Source organism: Stenella coeruleoalba, assembly GCF_951394435.1.
Source record: "Stenella coeruleoalba genome assembly, chromosome: 12".
Taxonomy (NCBI): domain Eukaryota; kingdom Metazoa; phylum Chordata; class Mammalia; order Artiodactyla; family Delphinidae; genus Stenella; species Stenella coeruleoalba.
The window spans coordinates 49,368,226-49,384,984 of record NC_137158.1 but is presented as its reverse complement, the minus strand read 5'-3'; the positions used below and the strand labels follow the sequence as shown (position 1 = coordinate 49,384,984).

At 37.9% G+C, this 16,759-nt stretch overlaps 1 protein-coding gene across 3 annotated transcripts in view; it reads left to right on the top strand.

Moving 5' to 3' along the window:
• MAN1A1 (mannosidase alpha class 1A member 1) overlaps nucleotides 1–16,150 on the top strand; it is a 175,013-nt gene extending 158,863 nt beyond the window's left edge. The window contains exons 11-13 of one of the 3 annotated variants that reach the window (XM_079939505.1): nucleotides 11,174–11,289; nucleotides 13,756–13,802; nucleotides 16,100–16,150. In XM_079939505.1, coding sequence (XP_079795631.1) covers nucleotides 11,174–11,289; nucleotides 13,756–13,802; nucleotides 16,100–16,122 — 186 coding nt within the window. In that variant the 3' untranslated portion in view covers nucleotides 16,123–16,150. Of the gene's footprint in view, nucleotides 1–11,173; nucleotides 11,290–11,690; nucleotides 14,365–16,099 lie in introns of those variants that run through there. The other 2 variants (XM_079939506.1, XM_079939504.1) reach the window with 2 other exon arrangements.
• Nucleotides 16,151–16,759: the final 609 nt, after the last annotated feature.

Genomic DNA, 16,759 nt, shown 5'->3' with positions numbered 1-16,759 from the left:
TCTAATTTTAAGAGCTATTATTCCAAAAGGAGTGAGAGGGAATTCAGGGGATAAGAACAAGCAAATGCTTTAATTACATTCTCTTATTGTCTAGCACTCTTTGTTAGAAAGTTATCTGTCTTTTAAAACCATTAGGAATAACTTCTCTCGGGAAATCTAAAATGAATATTGCCTTTATGTAAAATTTATCTGGTATCTCAGGAAACCATTGATGAATCTTGCTTATTAACCCTCTTCATTTAATGTGTGTCTTATAACCAGTTGTCAACCATTTTAAGTAATAGCAATTTTTTAGGCCTCTTTTTTTTGGCATAATTTTCTAATTATGGTTAGTCAGTTGTAATTTCAGTTTCTTTAAGTTTATGTTTTTTCCTCTGGAAAAAGTATATTAAAATTGAGATTCATCTAAGCCTTGGTGATTGGGAATTATTTTGGTCTTCAATAGGCCAGCAAAGAAATTAAGGTTAATACTCACCTTGCAAATCAGTTTAAATTGAAAATATCAGTAATAACATATTTCATCAAATATAAAACACCATAACTGATAAGAAACACCATTTTATATGCCATTAAGAAAGCACAACACTACCAATTAAATTATGACATTGCCAATTTTAGAGACGTTAAAGTGTGAAAAGTATATAACAGATTGATCAAAAGTGGAAGAAGTAAGTAAATACTGTCATGTGGGCAGGAAGATTCCATTTGCTTGGTTCTTTGAGGGGGGAGTGCATTGGTTTTTTGTAGGGTAATAAGGTTGGTTTGATGTGTTAGGATTTTTATCTATTAACCCCTTTTAGTGTAGCATATGATGTCAAATTGTTAACTTGTCACAACACAGGAATTCCCCTTGTTTTTGCCAGTAGTATCAATAACTTCTGTTAGAACTTGAGGTGTAGTGGGGAGAGAGGAGTGCTAGGGGCTCTTGGCCTTTTGTAAAGCACAGAGATCATAGACTTAGAACGTATGGCAGCCCTTTTTTTCCTGTCCCATCTCCGCAGCCCACCCTGTGTCTCAGCTACGGCTGCAGTGAGCGGCACCCTGGTCTGTGGGCAGCATGACTTCCAGCACCCAGTCTTGTCAACTGTGCTAACTCAGAGCCCCTTCACAGGCAGCTGGCTGTGGTCTGGGAAGCCTGGGAGAGTCTGCAGCCGCAGGGGCAGCCCTCAGCCAAGTGAGGTTTTAAGAGTTGACGGATAACTATCCAGTCTTGCTTCTCTGAAGAATAATTCTGAGATGCATTCTAGATGGTTCCTTAGAGGGTTTCCAGTGGGAGCAAGCCCCCCCATGCACACAGCAGTGACCCGCTCAACGTGTATTTCACTGGCCCTTCTCCCTTCCTTGTTTCACTCTCCCCACTCACTCACTTCCTGATATCACCTCCCCCAAAATCTCCCTGCATCCAATCCTTGTCTCATGCTCTGTTTTTAGAGGAACTCTTGCCCAGAGGCTGAGAGCCCCAGAACAGATTGTGGTGAAATGATGTTCTGATCAGACTAACCAGCCTGGATACATAGCCACTTCCACTGTGGAAAAACTGTAAAACCAGGGCCTATTATGGGGGGCCCAGGAGAGCTGCTTGTCCCCAGCTTCACATCCCTAAAGTCTTAAAATTAAACTTGACATGAAGGTTTTTCATTTTTTGAAAGTTAAAAATGCCTATTCAGCATCCCCCCGCCTTTTTTCATTTTAACTTACCAAAAGCCTCGAAGAATAAAAATAGCTAGGCCTCTCTAAACATCTGAAAGGCCCCTGTCACTGTGCTAAGTGTGTCTTCATCTTGAGTTTTATTCGTTTTTTTTAAAACATTTTTATTGTAGTATAATTACTTTACAATGTTGTGTTAGTTTCTTCTGTATAGCAAAGTGAATCAGCTATATGTATACATATATTCCCATATCTCTTCCCTCTTGCATCTCCTTTCCATCCTCCTTATCGCACCCCTCTAGGTGGTTACAAAGCACCAAGCTAATTGCCCCGTGCCATGGAGCTGCTTCCCAGTAGCTATCTATTTTACATTTGGTAGTATGTATAAGTCCATGTCACTCTCTCACTTCGTCCCAGCTTATCCTTCCCCCTCCCCATGTCCTCAAGTCCATTCTCTACGTCTGTATCTTTATTCCTGTCCTGCCCCTAGGTTCTTCAGAACCATTTTTTTTTTTTTTAGATTCCATACATGTGTAGTAGCATACAGTATTTGTTTTTCTCTTTCTGACTTACTTCAGTCTGCATGACAGACTCTAGGTCCATCCATCCACCTCACTGCAAATAACTCAATTTCATTTCTTTTTATGGCTGAGTAATATTCCATTGTATGTATGTGCCACATCTTCTTTATCCATTCATCTGTCGATGGACACTTAGGTTACTTCCATGTACTGGCTATTGTAAATAGTGCTGCAGTGAACATTGTGGTACATAACTCTTTTTGAATTATGGTTTTCTCAGGGTATATGCCCAGTAGTGGGATTGCTGGGTCATATGGTAATTCTATTTTTAGTTTTTTAAGGAACCTCCATACTGTTCTCCATAGTGGCTGTATCAATTTACATTCCCACAACAGTGAAAGAGAGTTCCCTTTTCTCACACCCTCTCCAGCATTTATTGTTTCTAGATTTTTTGATGATGGCCATTCTGACTGGGGTGAGGTGATACCTCATTGTAGTTTTGATTTACATTTCTCTAATGATAAGTGACGTTGAGCATCCTTTCATGTGTTTGTTGGCAATCTGTATATCTTCTTTGGAGAAATGTCTATTTAGGTCTTCTGCCCATTTTTGGATTGGGTTGTTTGTGTTTTTGATATTGAGCTGCATGAACTGCTTGTATATTTTGGAGATTAATCCTTTGTCAGTTGCTTCGTTTGCAAATATTTTCTCTCATTCTAAGGGTTGTCTTCTCGTCTTGCTTATGGTTTCCTTTGCTGTGCAAAAGCTTTTAAGTTTCATTAGGTCCCATTTGTTTATTTTTGTTTTTATTTCCATTTCTCTAGGAGGTGGGTCAAAAAGAATCTTACTGTGATTTATGTCAGAGAGTGTTATATGTTTTCCTCTAAGAGTTTTATACTGTCTGGACTTACATTTAGGTCTTTAATCCATTTTTATTTTATTTTTGTGTTTGGTGTTAGGGAGTGTTCTAATTTCATTCTTTTACATGTAGCTGTCCAGTTTTCCCAGCACCACTTATTGAAGAGGCTGTCTTTTCTCCATTGTATATTCTTGCCTTATTTATCAAAAATAAGGTGACCATATGTGCATGGGTTTATCTCTGGGCTTTCTATCCTGTTCCATTGATCTATCTTTTTGTTTTTGTGCCAGTACCATACTGTCTTGATTACTGTAGCTTTGTAGTATAGTCTGAAGTCAGGGAGCCTGATTCCTCCAGCTCCGTTTTTCTTCCCCAAGATTGCTTTGGCTATTCAGGGTCTTTTGTGTTTCCATAGAAATTTTGCATTTTTTTGTTCTAGTTCTGTGAAAAATGCCATTGGTAGTCTGATAGGGATTGCCTTGAATCTGTAGATTGCTTTGGATAGTATAGTCATTTTCACAATATTGATTCTTCCAGTCTGAGAACATAGTATATACATCTCTCCATCCCTTTGTATCATCTTTAATTTCTTTCATCTGTGTCTTATTGTTTTCTGCATACAGGTCTTTTGTCTCATTAGGTAGGTTTATTCTTAGGTATTTTGTTCTTTTTGTTGCAGTGGTAAATGGGAGTATTTCCTTAATTTCCCTTTCAGATTTTTCATCATTAGTGTATAGGAAGGCAAGGGATTTCCATGCATTAATTTTGTATCCTGCTACTTTACCAAATTTGTTGATTAGCTCTAGTAGTTTTCTAGTAGCATCTTTAGGATTCTCTATGTATAGTATCATGTCATCTGCAAACAGTGACAGTTTTACTTCTTCTTTTCCGATTTGGATTCCTTTTACTTCTCTGATTGCTGTGGCTAAAACTTCCACCACTATGTTGAATAACAGCAGTGAGAGTGGAAAACCTTGTCTTGTTCCTGATCTTAGTGGAAATTGTTTCAGTTTTTCACCATTGAGAATGTTGTTTGCTGTGGGTTTGTCATAAAAGGCTTTCATTATGTTGAGGTAAGTTCCCTCTATGCCTACTTTCTGCAGGGTTTTTATCATAAATGGGCATTGAATTTTGTTGAAAGCTTTTTCTGCATCTCTTGAGATGATCATATGGTTTTTCTCCTTCAGTTTGTTAATATGGTGTATCACATTGATTGATTTGTGTTATTGAAGAATCCTTGCATTCCTAGGTTAAAACCCAATTGAGCATGGTGTATAATCCTTTTAATGTGTTGTTGGATTCTGTTTGCTAGTATTCTGTTGAGGATTTTTGCATCTATGTTCATCAGTGATATTGGCCTATAGTTTCTTTTTTTGTGACATCTTTGTCTGGTTTTGGTATCAGGGTGATGGTGGCCTCATAGAATGAGTTTGGGTGTTCCTCCCGCTGCTGTATTTTGGAAGAGTTTTAGAAGGATAGGTGTTAACTCTTCTCTAAATGTTTGATAGAATTCACCTGTGAAGCCATCTAATCCTGAGCTTTTGCTTGTTGGAAGATTTTTAATCACAGTTTCAATTTCATTACTTGTGATTGGTTTGTTTATATTTTCTATTTCTTCCTAGTTCAGTCTCAGAAGGTTGTGCTTTTCTAAGAATTTGTCCATTTCCTCCAGGATGTCCATTTTATTGGCATATAGTTGCTTGTAGTAATCTCTCATGATCCTTTTTATTTCTGCGGTGTCAGTTGTTACTTCTCCTTTTTCATTTCTAATTCTATTGATTTGAGTCTTCTCCCTTTTTCTCTTGATGAGTCTGACTAATGGTATATCAATTGTGTTTATCTTCTCAAAGAACCAGCTTTTAGTTTTATTGATCTTTGCTATTGTTTCCTTCATTTCTTTTTCATTTATTTCTGATCTGATCTTTATGACTTCTTTCCTTCTGCTAACTTGGGTTTTTTTGTTCTTCTTTCTCTAATTTCTTTAGGTGTAAATTTAGATTGTTTATTTGAGACTTTTCTTGTTTCTTGAGGTAGGATTGTATTGCTATAAACTTCCCTCTTAGAACTGCTTTTGCTGCATCCTGTAGGTTTTGGGTCATTGTGTTTTCGTTGTCATTTGTTTCTGAGTATTTTTTGATTTCCTCTTTGATTTCTTCAGTGATCTTTTGGTTATTTAGTATCATATTGTTTAGCCTCCATGTGTTTGTATTTTTTACAGTTTTTTTCTTGTAATTGACATCTAGTCTCATAGCTTTGTGGTCATAAAAGATACTTGATATGATTTCAATTTTCTTAAATTTACCAAGGCTTGATTTGTGACCCAAGATATGATCTGTCCTGGAGAATGTTCCAAGAGCAGTTTAGAAGAAAGTGTATTCTGTTGTTTTTGGATGGAATGTCCTATAAATATCAATTAAGGCCATCCTGTTTAATGTGTCATTTAATGCTTGTGTTTCCTTATTTATTTTCATTTTGGATGATCTGTGCATTGGTGAAAGTGGGGTGTCAAAGTCCCCCACTATGATTGTGTTACTATTGATTTCCCCTTTTATGGCTGTTATTATTTGCCTCATGTATTGAGGTGCTCCTATGTTCTGTGCATAAATATTTACAATTGTTATATCTTCTTCTTGGATTGATCCCTTCATCATTATGTAGGGTCCTTCTTTTTCCTTGTAATAGTCTTTAATTTAAAGTCGATTTTGTCTGATATGAGAATTGCTTCTCCAGCTGTCTTTTGATTTCCATTTGCATGGAATATCTTTTTCCATCCCCTCACTTTCAGTCTGTATGTGTCCCTAGGTCTGAAGTGGGTCTTTTGTAGACAGCATATATACAGGTCTTGTTTTTGTATCCATTCAGCCAGTCTGTGTCTTTTGGTTGGAGCATTTAATCCATTTACATTTAAGCTAGTTATCAATATGTATGTTCCTAGTATCATTTTCTTAATTGTTTGGGGTTTGTTTTTGTAGGTCTTTTCCTTCTCTTGTGTTTCCTGCCTAGAAAAGTTCCTTTAGCATTTTTTGTAAAGCTGGTTTGGTGCTGCTGAATTCTCTTATCTTTTGCTTGTCTGTAAAGGTTTTAATTTCTCCGTGGAATCTGAATGAGATCCTTGTGGGGTAGAGTACTCTTGGTTGTAGGTTTTTCCCTTTCTTCATTTTAAATATGTCCTGCCACACCCTTCCTGCTTGCAGAGTTTCTGCTTAAAGATCAGCTGTTAACGTTATGGAGATTCCCTTGTATGTTATTTGTTGCTTTTCCCTTGCTGCTTTTAATATTTTTTCTTTGTATTTAATTTTTGATAGTTTGATTAATATGTGTCTTGGCGTGTTTCTCCTTGGATTTATCCTGTATGGGACTCTCTGTGATTCCTAGACTTAATTGACTATTTCCTTTCCCATATTAGGGAAGTTTTCAACTATAATCTCTTCAAATATTTTCTCACTCCCTTTCTTTTTCTCTTCTTCTTCTGGGACCCCTATAATTCGAATGTTGGTGTGTTTAATGTTGTCCCAGAGATCTCTGAGACTGTCCTCAATTCTTTTGTCTTTATTCTGCTCTGAAATAGTTATTTCCACAATTTTATCTTCCAGGTCACTTATCCGTTCTTCTGCCTCAGTTATTGTGCTATTAATTCATTCTAGAGAATTTTTAATTTCATTTATTGTGTTGTTCATCATTGTTTGTTTGCTCTTTATTTCTTCTAGGTCCTTGTTAAACGTTTCTTGTATTTTCTCCATTCTGTTTCCAAGATTTTGAATCATCTTTACTATCATTACTCTGAATTCTTTTTCAGGTAGACTGCCTATTTCCTCTTCATTTGTTTGGTGTGGTGTGTTGCTCCTTCCTCTGCTGCATATTTCCCTTTCTTCCTGTTTTGCTTAACTTGCTGTGTTTGGGGTCTCCTTTTCACAGACTGAATTTTTGTAGTTCCTGGTGTTTTTGGTGTCTGCCCCCAGTGGGTAAGGTTGCTTCATTGGGTTGTGTAGGCTTCCTGGTAGAGGGGACTGGCACCTGTGTTCTGGTGGGTGGGGCTGGATATTGTCTTTCTGGTAGCAGGGCTGCTTCCAGTGGTGTGTTTTGGGGTGTCTGTGACCTTATTATGATTTTAGGCAGCCTCTCTGCTAATGGGTGGGTTTGTGTTCCTCTCTTGCTAGTTGTTTGGCATGGGGCGTCCAGCACTAGAGCGTGCTGGCCGTTGGGTAGAACTGGGTCGTAACATTGAGACGGAGATCCTTGGAAGAGCTCTCGCTGATTGATATTATGTGGGGCCTGGAGATCTCTGGTGGTCCAGTGTCCTGAACTTGTCTCTCCCACCTCAGAGGCTCAGGCCTGATCCCCAGCCAGAGCACCAAGACCCTGTTAGCCACATGGCTCAGAAGAAAGGGAGGGAAAAAAAGAAAGAAAATAATAGTAATAAATTAAATTAAATAATTAAAATTTTTTTAAATTATTAAAATAAAAAAATTAAGTAAAAAAAAAAGAGCAACCAAACCAATAAATCCACCAATGATAAGAAGCACTAAAAACTATACTAAGATAAACATAAAAATCAGAAACAAGTCAGTCGCACACAGCAAACCCCAAGTCTACAGTTGCTCCCAAAGTCCACCACCTCAATTTTGGGTTCATTCGTTGTGTGTTCGGGCATTCCACAGATGCAGGGTACATCAAGTTGATTGTGGAGCTTTAATCCACTGCTCCTGAGGCTGCTGGGAGAGATTTCCCTTTCTCTTCTTTGTTCGCACAGCTCCCGGGGCTCAGCTTTGGATTTGGCCCCTCCTCTGCGTGTAGGTCGCTGGAGGGCGTCTGTTCTTCGCTCAGACAGGACGGGGTTAAAGCAGCAGCTGATTCGGGGCTCTGGCTCACTCAGACCCGGGGGGAGGAGGAGTACGGAATGTGGGGCGAGCCTGCAGTGTCAGAGGCCGACATGACGTTGCAACAGCCTGAGGCGCACAGTGTGTTCTCCCAGGGAAGTTGTCCCTGGATCACGGGACCCTGACAGGGGCGGGCTGCACAGGCTCCTGGGAAGGGAGGTGTGGATAGTGACCTGTGCTCGCACACAGGCTTCTTGGTGGCCTCAGCAGCCACGTTAGCGTTTAAGCCCATCTCTGGTGTCCGAGTTGATAGCTGCGGCTCATGCCTGTCTCTGGAGCTTGTTTAGGCAGTGCTCTGCTGCCTTCTGTGGACAGACAGGGAAGGAATCCCCTCTCGTCACGCACCCCAAAACAATGGTCTCTTGCCTCTGGCAGATCCAGACTTTTTCCCGGACTCCCTCCTGGCTAGCTGTGGCGCACTAGCCCCCTTCAGGCTGCGTTCACGCAGCCAACCCCAGTCCTCTCCCTGGGATCTGACCTCCGAAGTCTGAGCCTCAGCTCCCAGCCCCCGCCACCCTGGCAGGTGAGCAGACAAGCCTCTCGGGCTGGTGAGTGCTGGTCGGCACTGATCCTCTGTGCAGGAATCTCTCCGCTTTGCCCTCTGCACCCCTATTGCTGCTCTCTCCTCCGTGGCTCCAAAGCTTCCACCCAGCCAACCCCTGTCTCCACCTGCGAAGGGGCTTCCTAGTGTGTGGAAACTGTTCCTCCTTCACAGCTCCCTCGCAGAGGTGCAGGTTCCATCCCTATTCTTTTGTCTCTGTTTTTTCTTTTTTCTTTTGCCCTACCCAGGTACGTGGGGAGTTTCTTGACTTTTGGGAGGTCTGAGGTCTTCTGCCAGCGTTCAGTGGGTGTTCTGTAGGAGTTGTTCCATGTGTAGATATATCTTTGATGTGTTTGTGGGGAGGAAGGTGATCTCCACATCTTACTCCTCTGCCATCTTCTGGACTAGTCTTGAGTTTTTTTCTCAGGACAACCTCATGTTGAGAAAAGGCATGCTTCCTGGGTCCAGGAAACTGAGGCCGCAGCTAGGGAGTCTGGAGCTGGGATTCGGCCCCCACCTCTAAAACGTTAGATTGTCTTCTTGACTACTCTGGTTCACCACATCAGGATTGGGGGAGAAAAAGAATGAGTGGAGGTGATCTGAAAAGATGAAAAACGTTTGGGCAGCGCCTACCCCCAAAACAACTCTTTTTTCTATAATAAAAGAAGGAGCTTATAGAAATTTCTACAGGAGGGAGGGTTAGCTGTTATCATGCCTGGCCCTCTCTTTAGCTTATTTCTTTATTACCAAAAAACTTCAAGGGGCAAACCAAGAAAAACATCTGTGGATAAAATCTCTTTATTAAGGAGATGTCTAGAAATAGGATTTCATTATGTTCAGTGATAACAAATTTACCCATTTCTTCTAAATCTTGGGGTTTTTTTCCTTTTTTATAAATAAGTTTTGGCCTACTCCATGTATCTGGTATATGACTTTTTATCAAAAAGAACTGTTATCAAAAAAGAAGGAAGGAAAAATATAATAGGACCTGAAAGTTCCTTTCTTCAGGCTTTTCCCCCACTTAGCTCTTTGTCTGAAACTAAGAATTTAATCGAAGATTTTTTTTAAGTTAATTGTTCTTATATTCCCCGGGGCTTTTAAACAGTACCAAACCAGGAGATGGGTGTTTTTTATTCACATAGCCTGCCAGTTAGATTTTCTTTTGCCTGGTAATTAAATGCTTCTCCTCTGGGCCGCATGCTCTCTCCCTTCTGCCCTCCAGCCCCAGGGTGCAGGATCAATATCCTCATTATCAGTGTCTGCAGATGGAAGCTGAGCTCTCAGCACCACATTCCTGCTCCCTGCCTTTGCCTCATCCCTCCCACGTTTTCTGGGCTCCACATGCTTAGAGCCGTGCTTTCCTCCAAAACCCTTTTCTAGCCAATGAAGATTTTTCTCAACTAACATGGCAGGACCTATGCCATATCTTGGTAGTTGAGCTAAATGGGAGGAAAATATGATGTAATTATGCACATAAAAAAAGAGGAACAGGGTTGTGATCTGTAAAAGAAAACTGAAAAATAAATGAATAATGACGTGAGAACCTAAGAGTAACATTTTTTTCATGTTTCCTATGTTTTCTTTATCTCATTAAAAACTTTAAGGGGCTTAGGCTTACACTTACTTTATTATTTTTGTCCACATTCTATGAATTAGAACCAGATTTCCAGTGACAGTTTGTATACAGTGGAAATCTTTATTTGACCTTTTAGCTATTAGAATTAATAGGATGTGGTGAATAGAAAATAACTTTCCTGGAGATGACTATGCCTGGTAACCAGCCAAGCAAACCAATGTAATTTCCAAATACAAAGAGCAGTCAGGTTAGCAGCAGCTGACAGAATGGAAGGCAAGTTATTTTAGGTGTTACCTAAATTTTCGTTCCCACCCTGCCCAACCCATGTCTCTTCCCATCTCTGACTGTAGTACTCATTGTAGTCAGGCAGCTGTAGAAATGTAGGCTCATTTCTCTCCTCGTAGTTATCAGTGGTTTCATCCCATCTTTCTTCCATCTCAGACTAAAGAAAAGAAAGATGTATTTCAGAAATGGATACCAGCCATGTTTTTTTCACTGCTTTCCATTTTCTCTTTTATATCTGTCAGTCACCAATATCACTCAGTACTCCAGTCAATTTTTTAAAAATAAGATATTCTGATGATAGTAGCAGCTGTTTTGGTTCCAGTGCACTTTCTCAACCAGCGGTTTAGAATCCCGGTTGACATGAACAATCTCTCTAGACCAGGGTTCAGCAAACTTTTTCTGAAAGGGCCAGAGAGAATTGGGCTTGGGGGCCCTCTGCATTTACTCAGCTCTGCCATTGTAGTGAAAAAACAGCCACACACAATATGTAAACAAGTGAGTGTGGCTGTGGTTCAATAATACCTTACTTACAAAAACAAAAAGCAGGCTGGATACAGCTTGTGGTCTGTAGTTGGTGCATCCTGCTCTAGACCATAAAAAGAAATGGTAAAAATCACTGAAATTCCAGAACTAAATGTAGAAGTGTTTCCAATTAGATGAGATATACCGTCCATATGTCCTTTAACTTTCCATACTTTATTTGCATTTACATGTTAAGGTTTTTTAAATTTTCACCTGAAACTATTGCAATCTATCATTCCATTTGAATCCTTATTTTAGTTAAATGTGACAATCTAATGGTAAAAATTTGTGACAGTCAGTTTACTGGAATGTGACCATTTTTTTTCCCTCCTCATTGTGATTTAGGCTTTGGAGAAACACTGCAGAGTGAAAGGAGGCTATTCAGGCCTCAGGGATGTTTACTTCCACAAGGAGAGCTATGATGATGTGCAGCAGAGTTTCTTCCTGGCAGAAACACTAAAGTAAGTAAAAATTATTCCGGTTGTATGTGACTAAGATACCTGAAGAGATCTTCTTTCTAGTTGTGTTTATCATGAACACATTCAAATAACATCAAGCATGACTGCTTCCGAATGCCATTCTACGTGCACGGCAGTAATTGCAGGTGTGTTTTCATCATCATGTAAGTTCGACAACTTGGGACTGCTTTGTATGGTTCTCGTACACGGGGACCAAAGCACAGAGCAGCTTCTTTCTTCGGCATTAATGAGTATACCCCTTAAGGTTTTGCTATACTTGACGGTTGTCCATGATTCTCCCATAAGATGAATGGAGACATTGATGTGTTTTTTTTCTGTCTCTTTGTGGTTTCACTGGCTGACAGGGTCTCTCAGGCCTCACATACCCATGTTTCTCTCTCCAGATATTTGTACTTAATATTTTCTGATGACGATCTACTTCCACTGGAACACTGGATCTTCAATACCGAGGCACATCTTCTCCCTGTACTCTCTAGGAATATAAAGAAAGTTGAAGTCAATGAGAAATAAAAAGACATTTTATATTTTACTCTCCTCCATTCCCTTCACTGCATACCTTAATAATTCCTTTTCTGGTGATCAGGCATATGATGAATTTTTATTAATAGGTCTGTGATTATTCTAAGTTTTAAAATTGTTTTGCAGTCTTTTATGTTTATTATCATAGGCATAGATGGACCTAAATTCCTTATTGTAGCCTTTATTATTCATTCAGTGAATCACATGGTTTTTTGTTTGTTTGTTTGTTTTAAGTAATCTTTTATCTGGAGTTCAGGAAGGTGTAGTATCATTTTTATTAAACTAAATAGAATGGTATACCAATGACCTCTTAATTACAATTTTGATTTGACTGCAAAACTTTTTCCTCCTCTATGAGGAGATGGTGTCTGCTGTAAGCTGTAATGTTTTGCCATGTTGCAAAAAGCCATAATAATAAATTAAATAATAAAAAAGCTTTTTCCTTTTCAATTTCGTGTTAATCTGGTTTGTCTATCCACCAGAGACAGATCTTATAACTGTGACAAGCCTCCTTATGCAGGTCTATCATTATTTGATAGAGTGTCTTCTAAAATACTTTACTCACATTTTAATTCAAATTAGAATGTCATCCCAGAAGGATCATCTCCTCTTGACCTCATTTCATTGGATCCATGGTATATTTTTGTTGGTCACTTATATTAGTGTTTCCTAATTTGGGAATTAGTTCTCAAGGTTTACTTTAAATGCCCTGTGTCATCTCTGGATCATGTACTGGTTAATTTCTTCCATTCTCTACCACACAGAGAAGTGAGCTTTCCAGTTTTTCAGAGCTCTGCTGTTAACCGAATTATATTTTTTAAAGGGAAATTGTATAACTTTTAGTGTGTTAGCTTTTATCTGAATATATGAAGAAATTGGGGCTCTCTCTGAAGAGAGGGTGAGTATTTCATATGGTTTTTTTTTTGCATTTCATCTTTAATTCTTTTTTCTCGAAAAAAAGAAACCATTACATTTCGTTCAGGTTTTTCAGATTTGAGAAGAGCCCTTTCTCAAATGTAGTAAATTATTTCATTTCAGTTTATGAAAGCAGGATTTAACTCTGAATTTTTGCCAGTGTATCTATTCATGGTCAATTGAGGAAAATCTAATAAACTTTTAGGTCAAATTAGGATGTAGTGTATTTTGTCTGGTTAAATTCAACATAGCGATTTCCACTTAGAAGTAATATATAGGAATGGACACTCCCAATCCCCTACAATCCTATAGCAGTTCAAAATAATTATGATTACATGACTCTTCAAAGCCTTTTTTGAGATATAAATGGTTTTCCCAAAAATAGATCTGGTGACACCTTGTGTTTTCTTACCATATTTGTTCATATTTTATATATATTCCCATGAAAGGGCTAATATGATGATGCATATACTGAGGTACAAAGATTTTGACCACCTGCATTTTCAACCACAGTGGTCAAATAGATCAGTGCAACCCCATGGATTAGGCTGAAGCACGTGAAATTGAGACATTCCTAGTTTAAAGATTGTTCAGTATCAGCAATTCCATGTGATTCAACCTAATATTTTTTAAGACAGTTATTTTCTTAGATCTCAATAGACTTAGTCCACCTTGTGTGACCTGCCCTTTTTTTCAATATTATTCATTCAAACAATAAATCAATAAAATTAGTAAGTGAAAAAAAGATCCCTTAGTACGTCATGATTGCTCTTCCCAGGACTTAAAGGCAAAATATAGAAGATTCTTGTTAAAATTGGGCCCTATGTATTTAGATTATAATTTTCACATGACTGTCCTTGGACTAGCAATTTAAATTAATTTATTTTCTTTGCTTTTCAATCTGATTTGAAAGAGCACAAGCTGATAGGTATTTCTGCAGCAGATAGGATATTAAAATCAAGTTGTATGTACGCACTGCACTATGACGTACCTTTTGTATTCTGGAATAAATAGGCAAGAAGATTGTACTGCGTGTTGCTCGGCCGGTGGCAAGAACAAAGGTATTTCAATTCTAGAACTTGGATATTTTAACAAAACCCAGAACACCAAAAATGTAAACAAGATAAGAGATTAATATTATGGTGATGTTATTTAATTAAAGTTATATTTTGCACTAATTATTTTAAACAACTGAAGTCCTTAGGTAAATGCTGTCTTTCATTCATTTTCAGCAAAAACTGTGCAATTAAGTTTACATATGTTTTCACATCCCAAAAGGTGAATAATTAAAATAGTACTTAATTTTGTGTTTCTGCTTTTGTTTGGGATACGTCGTGCAATTAATATTACACATATAAGTTGTGTGGCAGTTTACAGAACTCAGTGATGTTTGTCATGATGCCTTCATATGTACTACCAGTTCTTTCCATTGATTGTTTTTGATTTGTACTTAAATCCATTCTGTCATTTCCAACTTTATATAAATCTCTAATGTTATGGGAAATGATAGATCGACACATAATTTTTAAAAACTATATTTGTAAAATTTCTCTATTGTAAATAAAGCCTTTTAATATATCTCGTCATTTGTTTTTTGGGTTTTCTCTCCTTTTAAGGAAGCTTCTGAATATGTTGGGATGACTGTGTACAGTTGCAAATGGAAATATTAGATCCTAACAGTGATTCCGTACCACACCTGGAGAATTGTGATGAGGAAATATTTCCCATTAAAAACTTTAAATTGCGAATAATGTTGCATAACCATCTTATTTAATCAAACAGTTTTATTAAGAATCTAACATATGGTGAACACCAGGGCGGGTAGGGTAGAGGCAGGGAGTTGGCGTTAGAAATAACATAAAGAGTATGGTCCTTGCTCTTAAGTTTACAGTCCAGTTGAGGAGATCAAACTCCCCCACCACCACCACTGCTGAAAGAAAACAAAACAAAACAGATTCTACCTTATATTCATAGGCTTTGCTACAGCTATTTGCAAATGTCTTAAAAGCAGTACATTTTTTAAAAATATTAAGTACCAGTATTACATAACATGCTGTTGTTTTAAATAAATAATCATAAGAATGGGTAATTTTTTTATTGCTACCTATAGTAATTTTAGGGAAATATAGAGTAAATTAGTATTTATGACTGGAATCAACCCTCAACCAACAGATTTTTTTTTACTCCATTTATATCATTAAGGTACCATGTATGGCCTTGTGTAAAATGCACACCAAAAAAATTAAGTCGTGATTTCTTTAATACTGAGTTTTTTCCAGTGTTTCTGTTTGAATAACCTACTATTGTTTTCTGTAACTTAATCTCACAGTCCCTATATCATATAAAAAAAACTATTTCAATAGCATGAAGCAAAGAAATTGGTTTCTCACTTAACGTAGAGTTAGTAAAATGGGAACCTTCTGAATTCAATTATTTGTAACACAAATGACGTGGGTTGTGTTTACTCTGTTGGTGACAGGATTATTTAAAAAGATTCTAAGCATGATTTTTATTCATACTAATTGTCAACCATCCACACCGTTATGGCAACTTGACAATCAATACATCTAATTTCTGATAATTATATGTAGACAGTTGCATAAAGTTTTAGGAAAACAACATAGATCTTTTTTAATTTAAGCACAGAGTTCCTTATCTAATTGACCTTCTAGCTCCTTAGGTTGGGGCTGAGGGGAAATCTTATTTCATCTTTTTAACTGATTTAATGACCCAAAGACTGATCTTTGTTTTTTCCTGGCTCATTCCGTCTACATTGGCCAACACATGAGTCATAATCTTTACAAAATATTTACCAGGCATCAGATATACATATAAACTATTAGAACTACATAGGAGTCTAGACAGCATTTAGTCCAACTCTCTTATTTTAAATATGAGGAAACTGGGAAATTTTCCCAAGGTCAGGAACTCTTTTCTGTCCTGGCTCTGTGCTACCAGACACAGGAATTTGGTAAGATTTATGCTCATAGGAAGGAACAATATAGGAGAGCATATGTTATATCCAACCAGCCACTCCAACATAAAGGTGTCAACTCAGAGTTCACCCTTGGAAATTGGTCTAAGGCTGTATTTCTCAAGGTGTGGGCTACAGTTCACCTGTATCAGAACCTCTTGTAGGTCTTGTTAAAATGCAGATTCCAGAGCATTACCCTAAATTGAGCAAATCAAAATTGGGGGGTGGCCTGGAATATCCATGTTTAATGAGCTCTTTCTGTTATTCCTAAGCATACTAAAGTCGAGAGGTGGAAGTCCTGAGATAGCAGAAGAAATCGTGAATTCATTAGCAAGTCATGACAAGCATATGTACCTTTTTCTGAATTTTTATTTCTACTTCAAGGTTTAAGCACAACAACAACTTGAAACATAATTTGGAAAACGTAGATTCATCCTTTCACAAAAGCATTTCTGAACACTAAGCCGTACACCTAAATCTTTAAGAAAGAGATTTACATTGGATTTTTAAACAACTCTTTTCTTATTGAGGTAATCTTAAAAGTATTAACTTCAATCACTCCTTTGTTTCATTTGCTTTCTTCTCCCAAAAGCTGCTTTTAAAGTCGGTTCTTAAATTGTTTCTTCTTGTTGAATTTTAACATGACTGTCACTTGCACAGACTACACAGAATTCCTAGTTTGGCCACGTGCCATGTAAATATATAAGATGTTCTTGCAAAGGACCTTCATTTCCACCCACACCCACCTACGCTCCCCCCCATGCCGCGTTTTTACATTCATTGCGATGCTAATCGCCAAAGATTTTTTGACTTATGATCACTTTGAATCTCCTTAAGATATGCCGTTACTTACTAATAAATTAATGTAATTTTGTGTTACAGATCCATTTGATTCCCCAGCGAATGCAAATTACCATGAAAGCTTAGAGAACAGTCATAGATGCATAGCAACTTTTCCGCATCCTGGGATATTTTGGCCTTAGGCTATGAACACATATTAATTCATAATTCTGCAAAAAGGGCCATAAAATGTACTGATTTTCA